This window comes from Leuciscus leuciscus (genome assembly GCF_965113295.1).
Source record: "Leuciscus leuciscus genome assembly, chromosome: 20".
Lineage (NCBI taxonomy): Eukaryota > Metazoa > Chordata > Actinopteri > Cypriniformes > Leuciscidae > Leuciscus > Leuciscus leuciscus.
In genome coordinates, this window is record NC_138744.1 from 37,937,172 (window position 1) to 37,964,350 (window position 27,179).

Below are 27,179 nucleotides of genomic sequence, written 5' to 3' on the forward strand. Positions count from 1 at the left end.
ATTGTTAAAACGCACCTCATCTCTCCTCCTGTTGTTTGTGAACAGGGATTCACCTGCAGTTCCTGAACTTCTCCACGGAGTCTGTTCACGATTACCTGGAAGTGCGTGGCGGGACGCTGGACTCGGGTTCGGTGATCGACAGGTTCAGTGGGCCTGTCGTTCCCGAGTCTTTCTTCAGCACGACCCACGAGACGAGCTTCTTCTTTCACAGCGACTACTCGCAGAACAAGCCCGGTTTCCACATCACCTACGAGGGTAAGATGGGTCAGACCTGCCCGCGGATATTACTTCTCCTGTAAAAATGTACCCTGATTTTAACGGTAAAAGACTATAGAAATGCTACGGTGAAAAACTGTTAACTGGTTAACAAAGTTTCCGTACTATATACAGTGAATAACTATGATAGGTCTTACCGTACATTTAATGTAATTTTACAGTAAAATACCGTTACGTTTTTTGAAGTTAAAAAGAACAAGTCATTGTATAATTTACAGTGAAAAAAAGGAAATTGACATTCCCACAATTCCCTGTGTGACGCTTCACATTTGATATATTTTTGTTGAAATATGTTTCTTCATAACTTTTTTTTCCTAATCAGTTATGTTCATAAATATGTCCATGATGGTGTTCCGTGTTTGTGTGAATGACACTGTGCAGTTTCTGTATATTAATATTAACTTTCTCATCTTGTGGAAAAGCTTTGATTGATCATGTGACTCTCATCACCGCTGTGATTGGTGGTTGTCAGTGTATTACAACGGTACAAAACAGATATTAGCACTTCAATAGATCGGTACATTAACATTATATCAGATACTGAAATATGCTTTTTTACTGTAAATTTAAGTAAAGTCTGTAAAACCAAAAATGTCACACATTTTTTTTTCTTTTTTTTTTTTTACAGTGGACACACACCGTTACATCCCTAATCGCAATAACAGGATAGAGAATATACCCAATTGTTTTCTTTGAGTTCAGTCAGTGCACATCCACAAGCATATTCTAGCCAGCCTCGTGCAGCTCCGAGATGTGCCCTGAACGACTGATCGGTCTTACGGAAAAGCCCTGTATAATTAAGTTGCTTGGGGGAATGTGTATGTCTAGCTGTGGTGCTTTCAATGGGATGAATTTAAAGACGCAGCTTTTCTGAGAGGATTTGACCAACCAAACAACTACAGCACGGCATTAACAGATAGCACTAAAAATAACATCAGTGTCTTTTCAATTAAAAGCACCATTTCGACTGTTCTGTTATCTACGGATAGCTTAAAGGGGTCCTATAATGCTCTTTTCACAAGATGTAAAATAAGTCTCTGATGTCCCCAGAGTGTGTGTGTGAAGTTTTAGCTCAAAATACCCCACAGATATTTTTATATCGCATGTTAAAATTGTCACTTTTTGAGGGTGAGCAAAAACACACCGTTTTTGTGTGTGTTCCTTTAAATGCAAATGAGCCGGCGCAGAGGGTGGAGCTTCAAGAGCTTTTGTAGTTCTTAAAAAGCGATTTCTGTTAAAGCAAATATCTCCCTTTGCTTTGAACTTTGAGTGTCGTAACTTTGCAGATGTTGTTTATGATCAAACAGCAACATTACACACTAACTAAAGTTAGAAAAGTTAAATCATAATCAACCACCCCTTTAACTATTGCTAATACTGTATGATTAGAGATTCAAACAGAACTCTAAATCTAAGTGTTAAACTCTTCCCTTTAGCTCATGAATGATGTCCTGAAGACAGGTTTGCTTCTACTTTAGTTAGTGATTACGGATTACGTTCACACATATATAAATAAAGATATAGCTCTACAAATTGTTCATTGACAGCCAATCAGAATCCATCCTGCTTCAAGTAGCATGTGCATTTAAAGCGACAGACACAGAATTTACAGAACGATATGTGTGGATGCTAATATAGTTATAGTTATCGTTATAGTTGTGAACGGCCCTTTAGACGCTTTACATCTGACAACCACCCTGAAATCCCTAGTAAGATTTACATCAAAACAACTTTTACATCAAGTCTATTTTTATATTCCTCCGCTTGTGCTTTTGTGGTTTCGACAGCAGGAATGTGTCACTATTCTGGCTTTATGGTTCCTGAACTGAAAGATGTTTCTCTTCACTTGAGGTTTTGAAGTAATAAATATAATATGGAGTTCATGTTTAGCCTTCGTCATCGATTCGTAACCTTGGTGTCTTAAAGGAGAAGTTCACTTTTAAAAAAACTTTTGCTGATAATTTACTCACCCCCATGTCATCCAAGATGTCCATGTCTTTCTTTCTTCAGTCGAAAAGAAATTAAGGTTTTTGATGAAAACATTCCAGGATTTTTTCACATATTATGGATTCCATTGGGACCCAAACGGTTCAAGGTCCAAATGACAGTTTCATTGCCGCTTCAAAGGGCTTTAAACGATACCAGACGATGAATAAGGGTCTTATCTAGCGAAACGATCGGTCATTTCAAAAATAAAATAAAAAGTTGACGTTTTATAAGCACAAATGTTCGGCTTGCTCTGTTCTGTGATGCGCGTTCGTGACGTCACGTAATACGCAATTACGTTGAAAAGGTCACGCTTGAAAAATTGAAGAAAATGTTCTTTTTGGCTTTTTAATATTAAAACACTCAGGATGCGCACACGAAATGGGCATTTTAAACGATAAACTGACACAAATACATTTGAAAATGTTTATATGGTCCTCCTTCCGCACATTTGTAAACACATCAAACTTGACCTTTTCAACGTAATTGCGTATTACGTGACGTCACGAACGCGCATCACAGAACAGAGCAAGGCGAACATTTGTGCTTATAAAACGTCAACTTTTTATTTTATTTTTGAAATGACCGATCGTTTCGCTAGATAAGACCCTTATTCATCGTCTGGTATCGTTTAAAGCCCTTTGAAGCGGCAATGAAACTGTCATTTGGACCTTGAACCGTTTGGGTCCCAATGGAATCCATAATATGTGGAAAAATCCTGGAATGTTTTCATCAAAAACCTTAATTTCTTTTCGACTGAAGAAAGAAAGACATGGACATCTTGGATGACATGGGGGTGAGTAAATTATCAGCAAAAGTTTTTTCAAAAGTGAACTTCTCCTTTAATCGATTCAACTCTATCTTTTGGCTCTCATATTTCTTCTCTTTTTTCCATCTTCGTAATATTGCACGTCTTCGATCTTCTCTCACTTTAGCTGACGCTGAAACCTTAATTCATGCATTAATCACATCACGTCTGGATAATAGTAATGCTCTATTTCTTGGTCTGCCCAAAAAACGTATTGCAAGATTACTGTATATGTTCAAAACTCGGCAGCAAGAGTTCTCTCCTCCGCCAGGCGTTCCCTCACATTACTCCTCCGCTTCATGACCTTCACTGGATACCCGTGGCATCACATATTCACTTTGAGGTATTACTTCTAACGTTTAAGGCATTAAATGGTCTTGCACCTCCATATCTGTCTGATCTACTGTACTCTTATACCGCCCTGCCCGGTCCCTTAGATCAGCTGAACGTGGTTTCTTCTCCATCCCTCGTTTCCGGATGGCTACTGTAGGTCGAAGGTCATTTAGTGTTAATGCTCCTAAATTATGGAATTATGGAATCTGTGGCTTCATTCAAGACTCAGCTAAAAACATATCTATTTAAACATGGAAAAAGTCAGATTTTCAGGATATGTCACCTTTAGAATATATCAGTTTTGTGAGCTTGAAAAAAAGAAAGAAAGTTCTAGATACTCATAAAAGTTAATTTGACTGAACTAATTAGTTTAATTTAATTTTGTCCTACTCAAACCAATTAATTATTTTGAGCATTAGGGTTTAATTGCAATTGTAATGTGCACCAAAATACATTTGAAGTTCGTGCTGAGTGAATTCTGCATTTCAAAACTTAAATACAAGAGTAGATATTTAAAGTGTACTTAAGTATACTGGGAATGGTTCCACTTTATCACAAACAAGTATATTTTATAAAACTGCTTTTAGACAACTAAAATGCTGAGTTGTTCCAATGTAACAGACTGTAACTATACCAATTTATAGTTGGCCACAAATACATTTAGTTATACTAAAGTACATACGAGTAAATTGTGCTTAAGTATACTATTTTTTCACTAGGGATGCTCCTCAGTTTTTGAGTGAAAATTTTGTCAATATTCAATAAAATATGGGGGGGGGGGGGGGGGGATGGCATTGTTTATCACACTAGTGTGCTTTAATGTTAACCAGGAAGTTTGTTTTGAAATGCTTTTCTTAATTTAACTTAATATTATTGAATTCATTAATTTAACATGCATTTTGGATAATGTGACTATATGTGTCCTTATGTGATTGTAATGTGTGTGTGGGTGTGTAAATGTATTGTAATGTACAATGTAAAGCGACCTTGAACTACGGAAAGGCGTTATATAAATAAAACTTCTTCTTCTTCTTATAAATAGAAGCTCTCATCCTCAGTGAAACCGCTTGCTTTGACAGAACTTTTCAGTATTAGGCACAACATATTTATTGCTTGTGTGTGTGTGTGTGTGTGTGTGTGTGTGTGTGTGTGTGTGTGTGTGTGTGTGTGTGTGTGGCCACACGGCTAAGTTTAGACATTTAATTTTAGATGATAATTATTACTCTTTATGTTCTCTAAATTACTTAGAATTAGAATATTAAATCCTAATTATTTTATGCTTTCGTTAATAATTATCTATGTTAATTGTCTAAGCATTTTTGCACATCATGGACAGTAAGTTTATTGAAATTAAACTAAACTAGTTTATAACTTTGTCTTGCATAATTTCTATTGCAATCTGAAGCCATAGGAGACGTTCCTGCATAATCAAATGTACATGTTCATTTTCAATAGGTGCCTTTGGTTGGATGCATTTGTTAGGTTTTAATGTCAAGTTAATGAAAGTTACAGGATGTTACTTGAAAAAAGGTCATCTGATTAGGTAACTCCATTACATGTAATGTGTTACTCCCAACACTGCTTTTATATCTGAGTTACTTTATCAAATAAGTAATGGACATCTCTCCTGTCTCAATGTTGAGAGAAATCAGGAGTAATGCACAGAGGCTTTCTTTAATGAAAACATTGAAGTAATCTGTAAAAAACTAATCTGATTACTTAACTCACATTACTTGTAATTTGTTACACCCAACATTGTGCAACTATATAAATGACACTGGTGTTCCTTATAGCAGCAGGTGTATTAGGTTACTGTCACTTTAAGACCTGACGCACAGATCCATTATACTGTTACACATGCGTTTACTTTCTCAACTGTTTGCATTCACTTAAAACATAACTTGACTGTGTTTACGAGAATACTAAGACCGCCATTTTGACATTATTTTGTTTGAATTATTTGACTGTTCAAAAGTAATTGGCAAAACTGTTCAAAAGTAAAAAAAAGCAGGTTGGCGGGTTTAATGTCAAGACCTGAGTTACTTGAAAAAAGGTAATCTGATTAGGTAACTCGCGTTACTTGTTATGTGTTGCTCCCAACCCCTCTTTTAACTTTACAACAATATATACTTTATCAACTAAGTAACTGACAGCTCTCCTGTCCCCATGTTAAAGGAAATCGGAAGTAAGTAATCTGTGAAAAGTAATCTGATTACATTACTTATAATTTGTTACACCTAACACTGCCCTGTTATATAATTGACACTGGTGTTCATTATGGCTTCTCACTGGATAAAACCTTCTGCTCATAAGTAAATAACACAGTTTGTGTGTGTGTGTTCAGCTTATGAGCTGCAGAGGTGTCCGGATCCGCGGCCCTTCCGGAACGGAGAGGTGATTGGCAGTGATTTCGGCGTGGGAATGACCATCTCGTTCCAGTGCCTGCCGGGATACACACTTCTGGGGGAATCGGCGCTCACGTGTTTGCATGGCATCAGCCGCAACTGGAACCATCCTGTGCCTCGATGTGACGGTACCCAACAAACCCTTCGTCTTCTAGCCCTTCTTACAGACAATACTGAAATATTCCCCCGGTTTCACAGACGAGGAAGGGATAGTTCACCCAAAAATGAAAATGCTGTCAGTAATTACTCTCCCTCATGTTGTTCCAACCCCGTAAGACTTTCGTTCATCTTCAGAACACAAATGAAGATATTTTTTATTAAATCTGAGAGCTGTCTCACTCCTCCATAGGCTTCTATGTAATTGAAACTTGCCGGTCCAGAAAGTTAGTAAAGACATCGTTAAAATAATCCGAGTGACTACAGTGGCTCAAGCTTAAGTTTATCAAGCGACGAGAATACTATTTGTGCGCAAAAACAAACAAAAATAACGACTTTATTCAACTCTTCATTTTCCTCTGTGTTTCTCTGAGTGAGTTCAGTAGTGTAACAGCGCAGCGCTTCTGGGTTGTACGTCAGAATGAAGGCTCACTATTGGCCAGCATCAGACGCATCACACACATGACCAGCGTCGGCCAATAGTGAGCCTTCGTTCTGACGTATAACCCAGAAGCGCTGCGCTGTTACACTACGTGAACTCACTCACAGGCCCACACAGAGGAAAATGAAGAGTTGAATAAAGTCGTTATTTTTGTTTGTTTTTGCGCACAAAAAGTATTCTCATCGCTTGGAATTTTAAGCTAACCCTTTAAGCTAGTCATTGCTTTGTCTGCTGTCACTTTAAGACCTGACGCACGGATCCAATATACTGTTACACGTGTTTTCTTTCTTAAAACATAACTGACTGTGTTTACGAGAATACTCGCCAAGACCGGCATTTTGACATTATTTTGAAATCTATAAACTCAATTTAGTACTTAAAAAAATACTTAGTCCTGGTTTAATCTAAGCTCTGTCTGTGAAACCAGGCCATAAAGGTTTCAACTAACTGTCATGTTTTGTAAACACTTACAGTAAGGTTCATTAGTTAACATTAGTTAATGTATTAACTAACATGAACTAACCATGAGCAATACATTTGTTACAGTATTTATTAATCTTTGTTAATATTACTTAATTAAAATCCAGATGTTCATTGTTTGTTCATGTTAGTTCACAGTGCAGTAACTAATGTTAACAAGATTTGAATAAAGTATTAGTAAATGTTGAAATGAACATTAACAAAGATGAATAAATTCTGTATACCTTCAGTTCATTATTAGTTCATGTTAACTAATGTAGTTCACTTATGTTAACTTACGGACCTTATTGTAAAGTAAAATGTGGACCATATATGAACGCTTTTCTGCGTGCATTAAACTGTGAACTGAAGTGTGACGTCACTGCTTCTGTATAAGGCATTGTGCTTCTCAGTCTTGATTGTATTGGCCTTCCTTCAGCTCTTTGCGGTGGGAATATCACGGCCCTCAACGGCACCATCTACTCTCCGGGACACCCGGCTGATTACCCCAATCTTAAAGACTGCATCTGGAGCATTCGAGTCCCTCCAGGCAACGGCATCCACATCAACTTCACCGTGCTCAACACCGAGCCCATCTACGACTACATCACCATCTGGTACGAGTTCTGCCAGCGCTTTAGAAGAGTCTTCACCTAAACACTAACATCTGCTGAGCCTCGTATAACCTCAGGACTCACACGAGTGTTCAGAACAACCTCGGCTTTAGGATAGAGATACTGATTATTTTACTATTTTATGCAAATTCATAATTACTTTACTTAATATGATTAAAAAAAATAAGTTAACAACCATTAGATTGCAAAACAACAACTGCACAATTGCAATTAATTTATTTATTTATTTATTTATTTATTGTTATGTTTTTATATTGAGTGATGATGAACAATATTTTATAATGTACAATTGTTTTTTTGTGTGTTTTTTTATGGCCGATGATGAACAATATTTTATTATTTTTCTATTTGTCAATATTATGACTTATGACAAATAATAAATTTTGCTTTCGGACCAGCCACTGGACACTTGTTCATGGACAAGAACAAACTCTCTAGTATTAATAATAATAATAATAATAATAAAATTGCAAAACAACTCCTTCACAATCGCCATAAATAAATAACTTTATTTATTTATTTATTTTTTGTTTATGTTTTTAAATGACTGATGATGAACAACATTTTATAATGTACAATTGACATTTATTTATTTTATTATTTATTTATTTGTTTGTTTGTTTGTTTGTTTTTAAATGGCCGATACAATATTTTATTAAATATGTATTATTATTATTTATTATTATTATTATTATAGTTGTTACTACTACTACTAATTAAATTGCAAAACAACAACTTCACAATTGCCATAGATGAATTAATTTTATTTATTTAAATAATGAATTAATGTTCTGTTTTTAAATGGCCACTGATGAACGAATTATACATCTCCTTCTTTTGGGTGATGTCTAGCGAGTTCAATGCCAAGCATTTATTATGTGAGACTAAGTGAAAACCGCTGTTTCTTGATGGCGTTATTGAGCGCTACTGTTTAAACCCACCGAACGATCGGTAAAAAATACAAGAACCGATTACCAAGTGTGAGTTTGGATCCATCAAAATGATTTGTCAAGAATTCCAGCGGAGAGTTTGTCCTCGTCCATGAAGAAGCGCATCTGTTGTAATGCCGCTGATCTGAGACTTACATAACACTTTTAGTCTTTTATCTGTTTTGTTTCACACATTTCTCTCTCTTCCATATATTTTCTCCTTGAGCGAACATTAGTGCTGAAGTGTCAAGTGGCTGGTGCGAATGCAAAATGTTGACGCTTGTGTTCACATCATGGAAAATAGGATTTTTCTTGCTTTTCCAGAATGAAAGGGTTTGATGTACTCGGTATAAATCCTTCCCCAGGAACGGCGTATTCAGAAATAATTTATCATAGAGTATGACCTCCCACATTTACATATCAATGCATATTCAAAAAGCTCAATGCTGTTGTTACTCACTTCTCATGCAAAGGGTCGTTTACATACAGAAGTCTTCGAGGTACAATAGTGAAAACAGACTGTTAGTTTAATCATTTAATTCTCACGCTGCAAAATCTGTGGACATGACATTGGGACTCTTTCTGGGGCATTTTCCACAAACATCAAAAAGTCAGAAGGGAAACTATAGAGGAAAAGTTTACATTAGTCTCTGTGGTAACACTTTACTTAAAGCCTTTATGCATAATGCATTATAACAGTATTTGAATGCATTTATTATGCATTGTAATGTACCTCATGAATAATTATAACCACAGTTATAATATTATATATTCATCGAACACCTTTAGAAAGAATAATGCATTAAAACACACGATAAACAACCAGTTTCAGAAGCAACAAGGAATCTGCAAATATTATAATGCATTTTAACTTTACTTACAGTTATTTATGAAGCGATATAATGCATTATAATTTGCATTATGAACACCATTATTATAATGCATTATAAATAAAGGCTTGAAGTAGCTGATCTGTTACAGTTACAGCTTGAGACCAATACTTTATATCTATCTGTCATATATATTTAATGAACATGCTCATCTTTAAAAAGGTTTCCCATGATAATAATTTAATAATAGTTTTTTTTTTATTCTACCTTTCTGTAATCTAATGGTTTCAAAATAGTTTCATAAAAGTGTCTTCCTAATTAAAGGGGTGGTTTAATGGCCTTTTCACAAGATGTAAAATAAGTCTCTGATGTCCCCAGAGTGTGTGTGTGTGAAGTTTCAGCTCAAAATACCCCACAGATATTGTCATATAGCATGTTAAAGTTGTCACTTTTTGAGGGTGAGCAAAAATGCACCGTATTTGTGTCTGTCCCTTTAAATGCAAATGAGCTGCTGCTCCCGGCACAGTGGGCGGAGCTTCAAGAGCTCGTGTTCTTTTACCTCACACACACATGCACTGGAGATTTCAAACACTTTTAGCCTTTTATGTTCAAACCGGAGTCAGACAATGATGGAGAGACTCGAGAAGAAGTGACAACATGTAGAAGCAACAGGACATTTCTGAATGGTTAGTTGATGAATTTATGAAGCTGATGTGGAGTTATCTTCTAGTCATTGATTAGCATATTCTGTCATGATAATCTATAAATCGTGTTCAGGGGGCGGGGTTTATGTAAATTCTAGGGTTGGTGATGTCACTAACCCGGGAGGAATGTGGTGTAGTCTCTACCAGCCGTTTGTTGTAGTTCTTAAAACACGATTTCTGTTAAAGCAAATATCTTCCTTTGCTTTGAACTTTGAGCGTTGTAACTTTGCAGATGTTGTTTATGATCAAACAGCAACATTACACACTAACTAAAGTTAGAAAAGTCAAATCATAATCAACCACCCCTTTAAAGGAACACGCCACCATTTTTTGAAATGGGGTTATTCAGCGTCTCCCCTACATTTAGATAGTTGGGACATCTAGACATTTAGACTTGTTGTGAATATGCAGGCCAAAAGAAGTAATTCGTTTTTTTTTTTTTTTTGTGGATCACTTTTACTCACGACATGCAACAAAGGATTCCATTCATTACGCCAAGCTAAGCTAGCGGCGGCGCTGCCAGACTAAGACAATGCATGCACTGAGACACAAATGCGTTTGCCCACCTATCTAAATGTAGGGGAGACGCTGAATAACCCCATTTTCAAAAAATAGTGGCGTGTTCCTTTAAAAAACACTGTGCACTTACAGGATTTTGACAGATTGAAAAGCAAGGTCAGTGTTTTGATAGCTCTGCTTTAAGCGTGTAACTCACTATTGAGGGTTTTGAATGAGAACGACTGAAAAGAGATGCTGTTCTTTATATGATCCCGGCAGACGTGGGAGAGCGAGAGAGAGAGAGTATTATATCAGCAAACAGAAGACGTCAGGGATGTTTTAAATGCCTCTATTGTCTCCTGTAGGGACGGCCCTGACCAAACATCTCCTCAGATCTGTCAGTTCAGCGGGAGCTCGTCTCAGGAGTTCGTTTCCAGCACATCCAATCAGATCCTGCTAAAGTTCCACAGCGACTTCAGCACCAGCGGATTCTTTGTTCTGCGTTTCCATGGTGAGCAGTTTCCAGCTTTAATGTTGCACGGCTTAGTTTGCTGATCGTCTGTGTGTTGTTTATTGTCAGGTTGATTATCCTGGCTTATTCCCTCACGCCCACAGAACATGTTCTTTATGCTCAACATACTTGCATACATTCAGCTCAAACTGTGCCGTGAAATTGCATTATGTACATTCAGGTTTCTGCTGTTTATATTCCTGTTTTGTTGTGACAGCGCCACCTATAGAGGAGAGCTGAATTAAAGGAATAGATGCACTTTTATGATGGATAAATGCACTTTTATGATGGATAGATGCACTTTTATGATGGATAGATGCAATTTTATCATGGATAGATGCAATTTTATCATGGATAGATGCACTTTTATCATGGATAGATGCACTTTTATGATGATAGATGCACTTTTATCATGGATAGATGCACTTTTATGATGGATAGATGCACTTTTATCATGGATAGATGCACTTTTATTTACATTTACATTTATTCATTTAGCTGACGCTTTTATCCAGAGCGACTTACAATTGCTATATATGTCAGAGGTCGCACGCCTCTGGAGCAACTAGGGGTTAAGTGTCTTGCTCAGGGACACATTGGTGTCTCACAGTGGATTCGAACCCGGGTCTCTCACACCAAAGGCATGTGTCTTATCCACTGCGCCACCACCACCCCGTGATTTTATGATGGATAGATGCACTTTTATGATGATAGATGACTTTTATCATGGATAGATGCACTTTTATGATGATAGATGCACTTTTATGATGGATAGATGCACTTTTATGATGGATAGATGCATTTTAATGGACTTCAAAACAGAAACAGCCATTCACTGCCATTATAAAGCTCGGAAGAGCCAGGGCATTTTTCTATATAACTCAGATTGTGTTCTGCTGAAAGAAGAATGTCATATACACCTAGGATGAGTTGAGTGTGAGTAAATCATGGGCTAATTTTAATTTTTGTGTGATTTATCCCTTTAAACCTCAAACTGATGCAAAGACTAGACTCATGAAAATGATTAAATATTTATTATCTTTCCACATTTTTAACCTAAAAATCTTTCTATTTTTAACAATAGAGCAGGTGCAGCCATTCAAATTTGAGTGTTCAAGTCTTTCAGTGTCACACCAGATGTGATTTAAAGGCCATGACACGCATTGAAAAGCATCTTTTCCATGTCAACCAGAGTTTTTGTCCTAACCAGCAGCGACAATTCTACTTTAGAAATGTCTTCTGTTTCTGCGACGTTGTGGCTGGAACAACAATGTACAAAGTGTGACAATTATAATCTCAGATGTTGACTATGTGCTTTATTTGATGTTAAAAGCGTCTAATGTGAGTTTGACTATCATTCATAGCCGTACTAAAAGCGGTGATGGATCATTCACTTCAGATCATGAAAATAAATTAAAAGAAACAAGAACGAACAAGTGTATTGTATAACAAAGATGTTCCAAATGTTAAAATGTTGTAATATTTATGAATTTGATTTTGTGCTTATCTATTTGGTTGTGAGTGCAGTGCGCTTGCAGAGAGACTCCGCCCACACGCTTTTCTGATTGGCTGTGGTTTGTGATTGATTTGGTTGTGAGTGCAGTGGGGTTGCAGATAGACTCCGCCCACACGCTTTTCTGATTGGCTGTGGTTTGTGATTGATTTGGTTGTGAGTGCAGTGGGGTTGCAGATAGACTCCGCCCACACGCTTTTCTGATTGGCTGTGGTTTGTGATTGATTTGGTTGTGAGTGCAGTGGGATTGCAGAGAGACTCCGCCCACACTCTCTTCTGATTAGCTGTGTTTTGTGATTGATTTGGTTCCGAGTGCAGAGAGACTCCGCCCACACTCTCTTTTGATTGGCTGTGATCTTTGATTGATTTGGTTGCGAGTGCAATGAGCTTGCAGAGACTCCGCCCACACTCTCTTCTGATTGGCTGTGGTTTGTGATTGATTTGGTTGCGAGTGCAGAGAGACTCCACCCACATTATTTTAGCTGTTCATACCTGCTTTTTGATGTTGTAACCTGGTATTTGTTTTCATATTATTTTAAGTCATCATTGTACTAATAAACACACTAGATTACTGCACTTTAAGCCGGTCACATATCAGACGAGTTAATGAAAAGCAAGTACATGGACGAGTTGAAAAATAAGGTCTTTTGTTCCAAGTAAACTGAATTTAAAACCAGAATATAAGGCTCAAATTTTGTAAAAATTAGGCTAAATATTTACAGAGGTGAATGGTGTGTTGAGGGTTAGGGATTGGTTACTACAAGACACCAATTACATTTAAATGATCAAACATTCATTCCTGAAAATGAATAATCCAAAAGCAGAATTGAATAGTAATTGCTGTAAAATAGTATAAATAGCTAGTACATATAAAAAAAACTCGATGTTCCTAGAAGTATCTCACGTTGCTGCTTTGCTCTCTTGCTGTTAGTTTTACTGCTCTCAAAAACACAGGCTAGAAATGATATTACTTGTTTGTTTGGGAAATGGCTTGGATTATTGCCGCGGATGGCACTGTAATGTGTTTGGAAACTTCCGTCATCCGTAATAACACCCATTTCTGAACGAGCAGGAGTAGAAACATACGCAGTCGGCTTCTCAAATCCTTGCTGTTATGAAACCTCATAAGTTACGGTTTGAAATGCACTATAATGTGTGCATCGTACAAGCAGAGGCATGTGGACACTGAACAGAGTTTGCATTTAGCATGCATAGGCTTTAATTAGTGCTGGGCAACGATTAATCGCGATTAATCACATCAAATTTGTGTTTACAAAATATATGTTTGTGTGCTGTGTATAATTATTTTGTATAAATAAATACACACACATGCATGTATATATTTAAGAATTTATATATATATATATATATATATATATATATATATATATATATATATTAGTGCTGTCAAACGATAAAAATATTTAATCGCGATATTTAATAATTAACTCGCAATTAGTCGCACATTTTTATCTATTCTAAATGTCCCTTGATTTCTTTTTGTCCCATTATTTTTTCCTCATTTTAATGCTCTTATCAACATGGAAAAGTGGCTTGCTTTGTGCAAATGTTTTTATTTTATTTAAAACAACATTGGCATATACTGTAGTGTTCAGTTTCACACTAACATTCTCACTTGGAGCAAATAATCGCATCAGAGAATTCGCATCAGTGGATGTGCACATTTCGCATCACATTTGTGTTTACAAAATATATGTGTGTGTGTGCTGTGTATAATTATTTTGTATATATAAATACACACACATGCATGTATATTGCATGCATATATATACAGTATATATTAGTGCTGTCAAACGATTAAAATATTTAATCGCGATTAATCGCATTAATGCCATAGTTAACTCTCAATTAATCGCACATTTTTATCTATTCTAAATGTCCCTTGATTTCTTTTTGTCCCATTATTTTTTTCTCATTTTAATGCTCTGATCAACATGGAAAAGTGGATCGTCTTGCTTTGTGCAAATGTTTTTATTGAAAACATCATATACTGTAGTGTTCAATTTCACACTAACATTCTCACTCGGAGCAAATAATCGCATCAGAGAATTTGCATCAGTGGTGTTTCAGACTGGACGTGCTGCGATGATCGCTCAGTTCGCAACGACAGAACGCACACAGATCACTTTGGTCTCGTCAATGGAACCATTTGGCAACTTTTTAAAAGTAAACTTTCCATTCAGAATCTTATTGGCATCCATTTCGGCGTCTCGCGCTCGCCATCCACTCAAAGCGTAACGTTAGCCTACGACTCTTCGGCCAGCTCGCAAGCCCAAACAAGTGTGTGCGACATGCCTGTCGTTTATCCTCCGGTCTAGCTAGATCCGGTGTGGTGTTGTAGTTTTTCTAACGTTACTAGTTGTTGCAACGGCATGTGAAAAAAAACACAAAGTTTGCCAGGCCAAAAAGAACGTTAATCTCGCGATAAATAAATTGACACCTTTAAAATGGGTTTGCGTTAACGCCGTTAATAACGCGTTTAACTGACAGCACTAATATATTTATATATATATATACATGCATATGTGTGTATTCATATATACAAAATAATTATACACAGCACACACACATATACTATGTAAACACAAACTTTTATTTTGGAAACGATTAATCGTTGCCCAGCACTAATTGACTTCAATTTTGTCAGTGATTTCTGGTTTTACAGTGAAACATGCAGTTGCCTCTCTCTGCTGGAGATAAATGTGGCCAGAATAAGTCATCTTCCAGTGTGATGCTGTGCGATGCTCACTCGGTTATTGAACAGAGCATTCAACAGGGGAAACAGCATCTGAACACGACAGGCGACCTTTAACCCCATCGCATCTCTCTAATCCGTTTTGCCATTGTGATGGGAAAGTGTTATTCGATAAAGGACAATAATATCTGCGTTAGCATATTTTCTGCTGATGCTTTTGAGGTTTACCAATAAAGCAATACAGCATAAGGAAGTTAAGTCAAGAGCTGCAGAGCACAAAGCTCGTTAGGGTTTTAAAAGATAATAAAATAAGATGCTGGCGGTCCCAGAGCGTGTGTTTTTCCTGAGTGTTTCTGTTTCCTCCTGATGAGGAATTTTAAATGAGATGTGCTTTTGTTTATCAGTGGCGCCGTCTCACAATATAGAGGTCATTTAACTGTGTGTAAATCTTCATGATGTTAAGATACTGAGAGCGTTTGCTGGATGAAAACTCATTTAAACTAATCCTTAACTATCTTACAGCCTTCCTTGTGTGTGTGTCGGCAGACATGAACGAGCACCACTCTTTTCTTCCACTCTTAATAACCAATAATAATTACAGAAAATTGTTACGCTTATTAGCAGGTTCATTTAATATATTTCATGTATACAGTAAAAAAAATAAAATAAAAAAAAAACGTTTTAATTATATATGTTTTATTATATATATTTTTTACTTTATTCATCTGCAATGTATTCATTCATTGTCAACATGAATAATTATAACAAATTATGACATTTATTAGCAAATTAATTAAATTACTACATTTTAAATAAATTATTTAACCACATTTTCATTATTTTGATCATATTTTTTAGCAGGTTGTTTAGCATGAACAATATATTACTTTATATTTAATTACATCTATTAGCAAAATTATTGCATTGACATTTAAAAGGAATACTTCTAATATCATAGCATTATCTTTCTTTTTGAATATATATATAAACATAATTTCCCAGCATTGCTGCACTAAAGCATGTAGTTCGTATAAACAATATTTATAATGTGTTAATTATACATCTTAGTGAGGGAATATGACACGTTCTGCTCAACATCAAAATATCATATTATATTATCATAACACGCCAGTAATAGAAGGTTTTTAATGTATATACTCCTCTTTTAGAAACTCATTGCAATTAGACAGTGTGCATAATGAGTGTTGGCGAGGCAGATGCTGAGACGGTGATTATGATTCATACTCTGGTGTAATTTTGTTGTGCGTTTAGAAAAACTCCAGTGACAGGTGTGATGATTTAAGATGTAATTGTGTGGGTTGTTTTCAAAGCGTTATCACTTAAACAAGCTCTAAACATCACGTATCTCGCTCATCTCGTTCCCAGCTTACCAGCTCCGTGTGTGTCAGCCTCCCGCACCCGTAGCCAACGCAGAGATCCTGGCTGAAGATGATATATTCGAAATTGGTAAGAACATTTTTCTTTTTTTTTTATTCTTTATTAAGCTTTACATAAACAGTGAACCATCAACAGCAACACGATATGTTGAAACAAGACTTCACGTTGCCCTCGTTCCTGAATGTTAGAAGTACAAGTCATGCATGTTGTACTGAATATGCAAATAAAGACATGTAAACGTATGAATACATAAACGTGAGAAAAGAGAAAAATAAATAAAATGAAATGACTAAATAAAATTAACTTGATAAGAATGCATACGTATACATGTCATATACCTATATACACACACACACATAAAGAGAAACTATATGTACAGTACATACAGTATATAATTATACACGTGCAATGCTTATACTTACACATCCGTATACACACGCATTCATGCATCTATGAACACGCATATTCACACACTCCTACCATGTGCTTACATACTTGCAACATCCCACTTACATCTGTTCATACACATGCGTTTAAAAAAAAATAAAATAAAAGTTACTTTAAATAAGTAAAGAAATATATGAAATAATGGATAATACTCGTTCCCTGTGACATTAACATTAACAAGAACTAAAACGAAAGGCAAAGTAATCTTTACAGTATTAACCCAATTGTCGGATGTACTATAGTTCCTTGAGTTGGCAAAAATTTAAGGCAATCAGTTGTCTCAATTTTAAAGTTAAGAAAATCAAAGTTTAAGCATTTCACTTGTTCTTAACTTGAAATGTTTGAGTACACTAATTCATACATTTAACTTAAAATTTTCATGTGACCTTAATGTGAACATTTTTATTAATATAATAGATATTACAAGCTAGTTCAATAAATGCTAAATTGTTCATTTTCTAACATGTTAACAATAGGATGGTATAGCACATGCTGTATGAGTGTGATTATAAAGCTTTTAACAAACTTGCTCTCAAACTAAGCTCATGCTCCATGATGGCAACTCTCCTAAAACCAATAGAAACTCTTCTAAATTAGCATAACAAAACATTAATCACTACTAAATCTCCCACTTAACATTAATCTTGCACAAAAAACAAACGAACATTATATTACACTTAATTTTAGCATTTACTCTCGCTTTCGAGTGTCATCGGCAAAGCATGCTGGGAAATAGAAATCCCAGCCGTTTCAGTTACACTTAAGTTCGTCTAAATTAAAATAATTAATTTAATAAAACTCACAACAATGAAACCATTCAGTTTACTTAGAATATATCAGTTCTGTGAACTTGAATGAAAAAGAAAGTGCTAAATACTCATAAAAATGTATTTGACTGAACTAATTAGTTTAATTTAAGTTTGTCCGACTCAAACCAATTCATTATTTTGAGCGTTAGGGTTTACTGTGTAGTCGAAGCACGTAAGAACAACGTTTGATGATCATTTGTGTGTGTAGATTTATCATCGAACCCTCGTTAAAGAGAAACCCACCTTCACAATCCAGCGTTTCTTATTTAATGTGAAAGAAAATGCCTCTTCTGTGGGGAAAATAACAGCGACGCTCTGCATTTGTCATCATTACTGTCACGAGTGTGTAAGCGGTCAGGTCTTAATTAGCTAATGTGCTGTTGAGCACACTCTGCAGTGGTAAAGAGAGATGTGTGTGTGTGATTCCTCAACAGGAGACATCATCAGGTACCGGTGCCTGCCGGGCTTCTCGCTGCTCGGCTCCGAGATCCTGACCTGTCGGCTGGGCGAGAGACTCCAGATGGATGGTCCTCCTCCCGTGTGCCAGGGTGAGTTTGGCAGCGCGTTCGACACGCTGTCTCATTTGTGTGTGTGTTCGTCCTGATGTCGTGTCTCGAGTCGTTAGCTCTGCCGCTAGTTGTTAGGCTCTTTTGGACTTACGGATTCGGGAAACTGTTGTAGAGTGATGCTAAAAGGCCCACTTTTTCGTTCTTCCCGCTGTGGTGGAAAGCTGGATGCTTTTAATGTTGTTTATATGTCTATGTGGTGTTATTAATACGCTTTAAGACAAACCATGTGTAAATTCATAAGTCGACAGCATTGCTGAGTATTTCCTCCTTAAAACTGCAGTGAACCAAAGACAGTCTCAAAAACACGCTTTGAAATCGCTGGTGTTTCTGACGTCACAAACTACCTTGTAACCAATCAGATCAACGTGTGATCGTCAACCAGTGGATCTCTGAGGTGAGTGAGTGAGTGGAGGCGGGGCTCATTTGCATATTCATAGAACCGCGCATACTAAATGAGGCAAGGGTGTCGAGTTACTTTAAGGCATGAATAAAACAATTTCAAGGAAAAACGTTTAAATGTGTAATTTTGTGATCAAAGATGAGTTTTAAGGGATAAAATGATTGACTACAGGGGGACTTTAAGGGTAAAAAAGAAGTTCAAGATACATGAACCGCTGCCATCCACATTGCTGAGAGCGGCGTTTAGATGAATATGTACATTTCTTAATAAAAGAAAAAAGAAAACATATTCTAAAAAATTAAAATAAAAAATACGTAAAAAATGACAGTGGTGAGAAAACAGCCGTTCAGAAAGCATCTGATTATAGCGATGTGAATTTGTTCGTCATGTCACGTTTATTCATATAGCACTTTATACAACAGATTGTTTAATATCAAGCAGCTTTGCATTTTTAAAAATGAAAAACCGTGTCAGTGTCGCTTTTAATTACAATCACAGCTCCAGTTTCTACTCTAAAGCGTCTCTCCAGTGTGCTCATGTTGTTACTCGCGTCTGACCTCGACGGACTGAAAAGAAGGCGGAAGAAAGAAGGCGAAGAGCCTCAGAGCCACACCCACTTATTACATCATCACCATGGACCAATGGTAGCTGGAAGAAGTTTAACAGCCAGAGCAAAGTTTTCCGGAAACACAAACTGCTTCGAACTCTCTAAACAAATACTAAATGAACTGAACTGATTTTGTTTAGTATATCAGCGCCGTAAAGCTTAAAGTGTAACTTCACCAGTTTTCAACCCGCCTTGTATTGTTGCAATGTCGGTAGCGTGTTTAAATATGTAATTTTTTCTCTCTGTTTAGCCTAAAACACTGTGTTCGTGCTCATCCAGTTTGAAATGTTGACTACAAACATGGAGGTTTTTCAGATTCTCTCCATATTTACAATTCTTTGCCGCCTTTAGCCGCTGCCTTCAACTTAAACATTCACTCTTTGAATTCTTGAACCCAGAACAATACAAGTCGACACCACAAGTCGACATGACTTAAAGTTTATTGAGAGTATTTCCTACTAAAGCACGGTGGTGGTATTTGACTCTGGTCAAGCTTATCCAATAGGAGCAGAGTGGGCATGGCCGGCAACATGCCCAGTGCATTATGGGAATTGAAGTTTTCCTTCCTATGGCATCGTGTTGAGTAGCTCTGCAAAACTGCACTCCACAAAGCTGTTTATTAAACATAACATGTTCTGATTGAGTGATGTCACATTTTCACTTTCAGTGAGAACAGACAAATTACTTGTCAGAGGAAACTTGTCACGTCTCGTCATGTAAATTATGAGGCAAGAAACATTTATTTTAAGCTTGACATTATAAGTGGTCTTCAACGGGAAAAAAATAAAATGTAAAATAAAATGATGAAAAAGTGAAAATGGTTCCTTCTGGGAAATGTATAATCATAGAAAATGATGATATAATCAGTTTATACTGTAGTTGATTGTATTCAGACGATGTTTTAGCCAACATTGACTGGTTTAAAAAACATGATTTTTTTTAATTATTATTTTTTACACAAAATGTTCAATATTCCAGCTGAAATGAACACTGGCAATAAAACCAGCAAAACGTATTATTTTTCACACAAATTAGAATTATGATTAATAAAGATGTTATGTTATGACCTCAAAACTCTTTTAACCATAATGCATGATTAGTAAACTAATACTTTTTGACATTTGCATGAAATAACAAGCTCGATATGCTTTTTTTGTTGTTGTTTTTTACTTGTTCGTTAGCTCAGTTAGCTCAGTTAGGTCAGTTATCCCAGTTAGGTCAGTTAGGTCAGTTAGCTCAGTTAGGTCAGTTATCCCAGTTAGCTCAGTTAGCTCAGTTAGGTCAGTTAGCTCAGTTAGGTTAGTTATCCCAGTTAGGTCAGTTAGCTCAGTTAGGTCAGTTAGCTCAGTTAGGTCAGTTAGCTCACTAAGCTCAGTTAGCTCAGTTAGCTCAGTTATCTCAGTTAGGTCAGTTAGCTCAGTTAGGTCAGTTAGCTCAGTTAGGTCAGTTATCTCAGTTAGGTAAGTTATCTCAGTTAGCTCAGTTATCTCAGTTAGGTCAGTTAGGTCAGTTAGCTCAGTTAGGTCAGTTAGCTCTGTTAGGTCAGTTATCCCAGTTAGGTCAGTTAGCTCAGTTAGGTCAGTTAGCTCAGTTAGCTCAGTTAGGTCAGTTAGCTCACTAAGCTCAGTTAGCTCAGTTAGCTCAGTTTGCTCAGTTAGCTCAGTTAGCTCAGTTTGCTCAGTTAGCTCAGTTTGCTCAGTTAGCTCAGTTTGCTCAGTTTGCTCAGTTTGCTCAGTTAGCTCAGTTATCTCAGTTAGCTCATTTAGCTCAGTTAGCTCAGTTTGCTCAGTTTGCTCAGTTAGCTCAGTTTGCTCAGTTAGCTCAGTTAGCTCAGTTAGCTCAGTTTGCTCAGTTAGCTCAGTTAGCTCAGTTATCTCAGTTAGCTCAGTTTGCTCAGTTAGCTCAGTTAGCTCAGTTAGGTCAGTTAGCTCAGTTAGGTCAGTTAGCTCAGTTAGGCCAGTTAGCTCAGTTAGCTCAGTTAGCTCAGTTAACTCAGTTAGCTCAGTTATCTCAGTTAGGTCAGTTAGGTCAGTTAGCTCTATATGCTCAGTTAGCTCAGTTTGCTCAGTTAGCTCAGTTATCTCAGTTAGCTCAGTTTGCTCAGTTAGCTCAGTTATCTCAGTTATCTCAGTTTGCTCAGTTATCTCAGTTAGCTCAGTTATCTCAGTTAGCTCAGTTTGCTCAGTTAGCTCAGTTAGCTCAGTTTGTTCAGTTATCTCAGTTATCTCTCAGTTTGCTCAGTTAGCTCAGTTAGCTCAGTTATCTCAGTTAGCTCAGTTAGGTCAGTTAGGTCAGTTATGTCAGTTAGCTCAGTTAGCTCAGTTAGCTCAGTTTGCTCAGTTAGCTCAGTTAGCTCAGTTAGCTCAGTTATCTCAGTTAGGTCAGTTAGCTCAGTTATCTCAGTTAGCTCAGTTATCTCAGTTAGCTCAGTTATCTCAGTTAGCTCAGTTAGCTCAGTTTGCTCAGTTAGCTCAGTTAGCTCAGTTAGGTCAGTTAGCTCAGTTAGCTCAGTTATCTCAGTTAGCTCAGTTAGGTCAGTTATCTCAGTTAGGTCAGTTATCTCAGTTAGGTAAGTTATCTCAGTTAGGTAAGTTATCTCAGTTAGCTCAGTTAGCTCAGTTAGGTCAGTTAGGTCAGTTAGCTCAGTTAGGTCAGTTATCTCAGTTAGGTAAGTTATCTCAGTTAGCTCAGTTATCTCAGTTAGGTCAGTTAGGTCAGTTAGCTCAGTTAGGTCAGTTAGGTCAGTTATCTCAGTTAGGTCAGTTTTTCTCAGTTAGGTCAGTTAGCTCAGTTAGCTCAGTTAGCTCAGTTAGGTCAGTTTTGTCAGTTAGCTCAGTTATCTCAGTTATCTCTCAGTTTGCTCAGTTAACTCAGTTAGCTCAGTTATCTCAGTTAGCTCAGTTAGGTCAGTTAGGTCAGTTATGTCAGTTAGCTCAGTTAGCTCAGTTAGGTCAGTTAGCTCAGTTTGCTCAGTTAGCTCAGTTAGCTCAGTTTGCTCAGTTAGCTCAGTTAGCTCAGTTATCTCAGTTATCTCAGTTAGGTCAGTTATCTCAGTTAGGTCAGTTAGCTCAGTTAGCTCAGTTTGCTCAGTTAGCTCAGTTAGCTCAGTTATCTCAGTTATCTCAGTTAGGTCAGTTATCTCAGTTAGGTCAGTTATCTCAGTTAGGTAAGTTATCTCAGTTAGGTAAGTTATCTCAGTTAGCTCAGTTAGCTCAGTTAGGTCAGTTAGGTCAGTTAGCTCAGTTAGGTCAGTTATCTCAGTTAGGTAAGTTATCTCAGTTAGCTCAGTTATCTCAGTTAGGTCAGTTAGGTCAGTTATCTCAGTTAGGTCAGTTAGGTCAGTTATCTCAGTTAGGTCAGTTTTTCTCAGTTATCTCAGTTATCTCAGTTATCTCAGTTAGGTCAGTTAGCTCAGTTAGGTCAGTTAGGTCAGTTATCTCAGTTAGGTCAGTTATCTCAGTTAGGTCAGTTAGCTCAGTTAGGTCAGTTAGCTCAGTTAGGTCAGTTATCTCAGTTAGCTCAGTTATCTCAGTTAGCTCAGTTAGGTCAGTTATGTCAGTTAGCTCAGTTAGCTCAGTTAGGTCAGTTATCTCAGTTATCTCAGTTAGGTAAGTTATCTCAGTTAGGTAAGTTATCTCAGTTAGCTCAGTTATCTTAGTTAGGTCAGTTAAGTCAGTTATCTCAGTTAGGTCAGTTATCTCAGTTAGGTCAGTTAGCTCAGTTAGGTCAGTTATCTCAGTTAGGTAAGTTATCTCAGTTAGCTCAGTTATCTCAGTTAGGTCAGTTATCTCAGTTAGGTCAGTTATCTCAGTTATCTCAGTTAGGTCAGTTAGGTCAGTTAGCTCAGTTAGGTCAGTTATCTCAGTTATCTCAGTTATCTCAGTTAGGTCAGTTAGCTCAGTTAGCTCAGTTAGCTCAGTTATCTCAGTTAGGTCAGTTAGCTCAGTTAGGTCAGTTAGATCAGTTAGGTCAGTTATCTCAGTTAGGTCAGTTATCTCAGTTAGCTCAGTTAGCTCAGTTATCTCAGTTAGCTCAGTTAGGTCAGTTAGGTCAGTTAGCTCAGTTATCTCAGTTAGGTCAGTTAGCTCAGTTAGGTCAGTTAGCTCAGTTAGGTCAGTTAGGTCAGTTATCTCAGTTATCTCAGTTAGGTCAGTTATCTCAGTTAGGTCAGTTATCTCAGTTAGGTCAGTTAGCTCAGTTAGCTCAGTTAGGTCAGTTAGCTCAGTTAGGTCAGTTATCTCAGTTATCTCAGTTATCTCAGTTAGCTCAGTTAGGTCAGTTAGCTCAGTTAGCTCAGTTATCTCAGTTAGGTCAGTTAGCTCAGTTAGCTCAGTTAGGTCAGTTAGCTCAGTTAGGTCAGTTATCTCAGTTAGGTCAGTTAGGTCAGTTATCTCAGTTAGGTCAGTTATCTCAGTTAGGTCAGTTAGCTCAGTTAGGTCAGTTATCTCAGTTAGGTCAGTTAGGTCAGTTAGCTCAGTTAGGTCAGTTATCTCAGTTAGGTCAGTTAGGTCAGTTATCTCAGTTAGGTCAGTTATCTCAGTTAGGTCAGTTAGCTCAGTTAGGTCAGTTAGGTCAGTTAGCTCAGTTAGGTCAGTTATCTCAGTTAGGTCAGTTATCTCAGTTAGGTCAGTTATCTCAGTTAGGTCAGTTAGGTCAGTTATCTCAGTTAGGTCAGTTATCTCAGTTAGGTCAGTTATCTCAGTTAGCTCAGCATTGCACGTCACATGATAAAAGAGCTTAAAGACTCAGAGAAGCGAGCGCTAGAATGCTAGAATGGCTTTTGTTAACACGATCAGGTTTAGTGTGGATGTTATTCTGAAATGCACTTTCTGTGCCTCATGTGTGTGTGTTTCCAGTGAGTCTGTGTTGGTTCTTGCAGTATTTAACACATGCTGGTTTGGTTTCTCCGCAGTGCAATGTCCAGACAGCGAGGTTCTGTTCGACTCGACCGGTGTGATCCTGAGTCCGGGTTACCCCGACAGCTACCCCAACCTTCAGATGTGCTCGTGGATGATCAACGTGGAGAAGGGCTACAACATCACACTGCACTTTGAACTCTTCCAGACGGAGAAAGAGTTTGATATTCTGGAGATCTTTGATGGTGGGTGTGAATTATTCCTCATATCCGGGGCATCATCTGTGCAACTGCGGCCCTGAATATTGCACACATTATTCTCCGGCCTGTCGCAACTCTGACACTTTTCTGGAAAACTCAAAATTACATTCGGAGCCTCTGGAATCCGCTTGAGTCGCTTTTTTTAGATCCGTGAGCATTACGGGAGAAACGTTCCCCCTCTGAAACACTCATTTAGGACCTGCAGATATGCAAAACGCTGGGAAGACTCGAGGATTTCTTGATAGCGAGGCAATTGCAAAGACAATTCGGAAAACATTCAGAGTGTTATTAGCGCTAATTACTTAAGTGCTTGCAATCAGCAAATGACCCTATTACTCATCATTGATTGGATGCTCGTTAATGCCCATGGCATTTGCAGAGACCCAGTGGAATAGGAAGTGAGAACCAATGGCAATTTCCGTCTCTCAGACCAGCTTTTGTGTTCATGTTTTGCAACGAGGCAGTTTTTGCAGCTCCTTCCCAAGAGTCTTAAAGTCCCCCGTGGTGAAAGTCAAGTTTTAAATATTGGTTATATGTCTATGTGGTGTTTTCTAAGCTAAATTCATAAGTCGACTCCATTGCTGAGTATTTTCTCCTTAAAACTGCAGTGAACCAAAGACAGTCTCAAAAACACGCTTTGAAATCGCTCGTTTGCTACATCACAAACATGTGACCAATCACGTCACGTGTGGGCGGGGCTTTCCTCCAGTGTCTTTCTATCCGTGCGTCTCAATGTCCACACTATCCATCCTAAACAGTCAGAGATGGGGTGTCACAGTATATCACAATACAAAAATGCTACAATGTATTGTGTACAGGCTAGTTCACCCAAAAATGGAAAATACTGTTGTTAAAAAATTCAAGTTTACAGAGTTTTAGTGTCAGTACTACATTAAACTACTATATAATGTTGAATATAATGTATAATAATGCAATGGGGGAATATTTGTGTGTCCTGATAATGCCAAATGTCTGATGTACCAGTAAAAAAGTGGCCTATACATTATTTTAAATATATCTAGTCAGTGAAAGAGTTCAAGCATATTCGTCTAAAATACAGTAATTCTGTATTTTCAGCTTCAGAATCATGAATATTGTTATTCTGGTGTCTCTATTGTCCTGTGCTTTGGGTTTCAGCACCAAGTCCAAGACTATTCATTTACACCCCAATGTAATACCAAATTTAGCATTTTAATCAACAGTTCATTTGTTAACCTTTTATCATATGTCTTGGAGTATCACAATAATATCATATCGTGAGTTCAGTATCGTGATATGTATCGAATCGTGACGTGAGGGCATCGTTACACCCCTAATATACACTGATGTAAAAGTTATTGACTCCAAACCGACTGTTGCGCTCTATTACAATCGTCTCTTATTCAACAATTTCTTCTTTTTTTTTTTTTTTTGCTCATGCATTTGCATTGGAAATGCAAATCTGGTTTGTTTCTGTATGCATTTGTTCAGGGCCTAATGTGTACAGTCCGAGTCTGGCGGTGTTGAGCGGAGACCAGCGAGTGCCCTTTAACCTCACCACCACGGGTCACCAGCTGTTCCTGCGCTGGTCATCTGATCACGGCACCAACAAGAAGGGCTTCCGGATCACTTACGTGGGTGAGTATCAAAGTATGTATCCCCGATCGGTAATTCCTTTCAGTTCTGTGTGTGTCTCTCGTAACCTTCTGTGTGTCCGGCCCATGTCGTGTGCGTTGAAGTCCGTGTCCCATCTGTCCGTGTCTTTGTGTCCAAATGTGTGTGTATTTGTATGTAACTTTGTCTGGAAATGCAGCAGAAATGGCTTCTGTCATCCAAACTTAGTTTTATGGTTTAAATATTACATTCTATATACAATATAATGTCATAATTAAACCATACAACTAATTTTGGACGACGCATCCCGCGTGTGCAGCATGTAACATAATGACACACAAATGATTTATGTTAATTACATTTATGGCTGAATATTAGCATAAGAAAGATGGAATTTTTCAAATGTTATCAGAAAGACGCTGATCAAATAAATAAATACAAATATTCAGCGTATATTGAAATGTCTAATTTTTAAATGAATGACAGCATCAGAAAAATAACTTTAGGCAAATTAGTGATGCATTCCAGAACCAAAGCTTTGATAGAGTATTAAAATAATATCTAGAAAACATAATAAAGTGTAATATATATATATCTAGAAATCTAACGGATAGTATAATCGATCTCATCTCCTATGATTTAAAAAAAAAATTAAGTAAAACTTTATTTTGATGCTTCTATAAGTAACTTTACCACTACATGTCAGCTTACTCTAACTCTAACTCTACTAATACTCTAATGAGAGCTAGTTGACATGTAGGTGCAAAGTTACTTATAGTTAGCAGAATGTATAAAGTGGACTATCAAATTAAAGTGTAATCAAAAATGATATCATTAAATTGATTGTTATCTTAAATGTATTATAACTTGAGTGAAATTTAATTAAACTCTATTGGGAATATAATTAAAACATTCTTAGCGTAATCATAGGGCAAGATCTGCCAAACTCTAATTAATGTAATAAAAAGGCACTGAGATATAATATTTTGTTTGGTAATTTATTAATTTAATATACTTTATTTAATCCAAAGAAAGATGC

The 27,179-nt window shown here is 37.1% G+C and overlaps 1 protein-coding gene across 2 annotated transcripts in view; it reads left to right on the forward strand.

Annotated features, from left to right (window-relative positions):
• csmd3a (CUB and Sushi multiple domains 3a) overlaps nucleotides 1-27,179 on the forward strand; it is a 350,983-nt gene that overhangs the window by 217,391 nt on the left and 106,413 nt on the right. Inside the window, exons 41-48 of one of the 2 annotated variants that reach the window (XM_082150056.1) lie at nucleotides 46-255; nucleotides 5,748-5,936; nucleotides 7,305-7,482; nucleotides 10,827-10,972; nucleotides 16,588-16,668; nucleotides 18,290-18,403; nucleotides 24,344-24,532; nucleotides 26,018-26,176. In XM_082150056.1, coding sequence (XP_082006182.1) covers nucleotides 46-255; nucleotides 5,748-5,936; nucleotides 7,305-7,482; nucleotides 10,827-10,972; nucleotides 16,588-16,668; nucleotides 18,290-18,403; nucleotides 24,344-24,532; nucleotides 26,018-26,176 — 1,266 coding nt within the window. The remainder of the gene's footprint in view (nucleotides 1-45; nucleotides 256-5,747; nucleotides 5,937-7,304; nucleotides 7,483-10,826; nucleotides 10,973-16,587; nucleotides 16,669-18,289; nucleotides 18,404-24,343; nucleotides 24,533-26,017; nucleotides 26,177-27,179) is intronic. The other variant, XM_082150057.1, reaches the window with a different exon arrangement.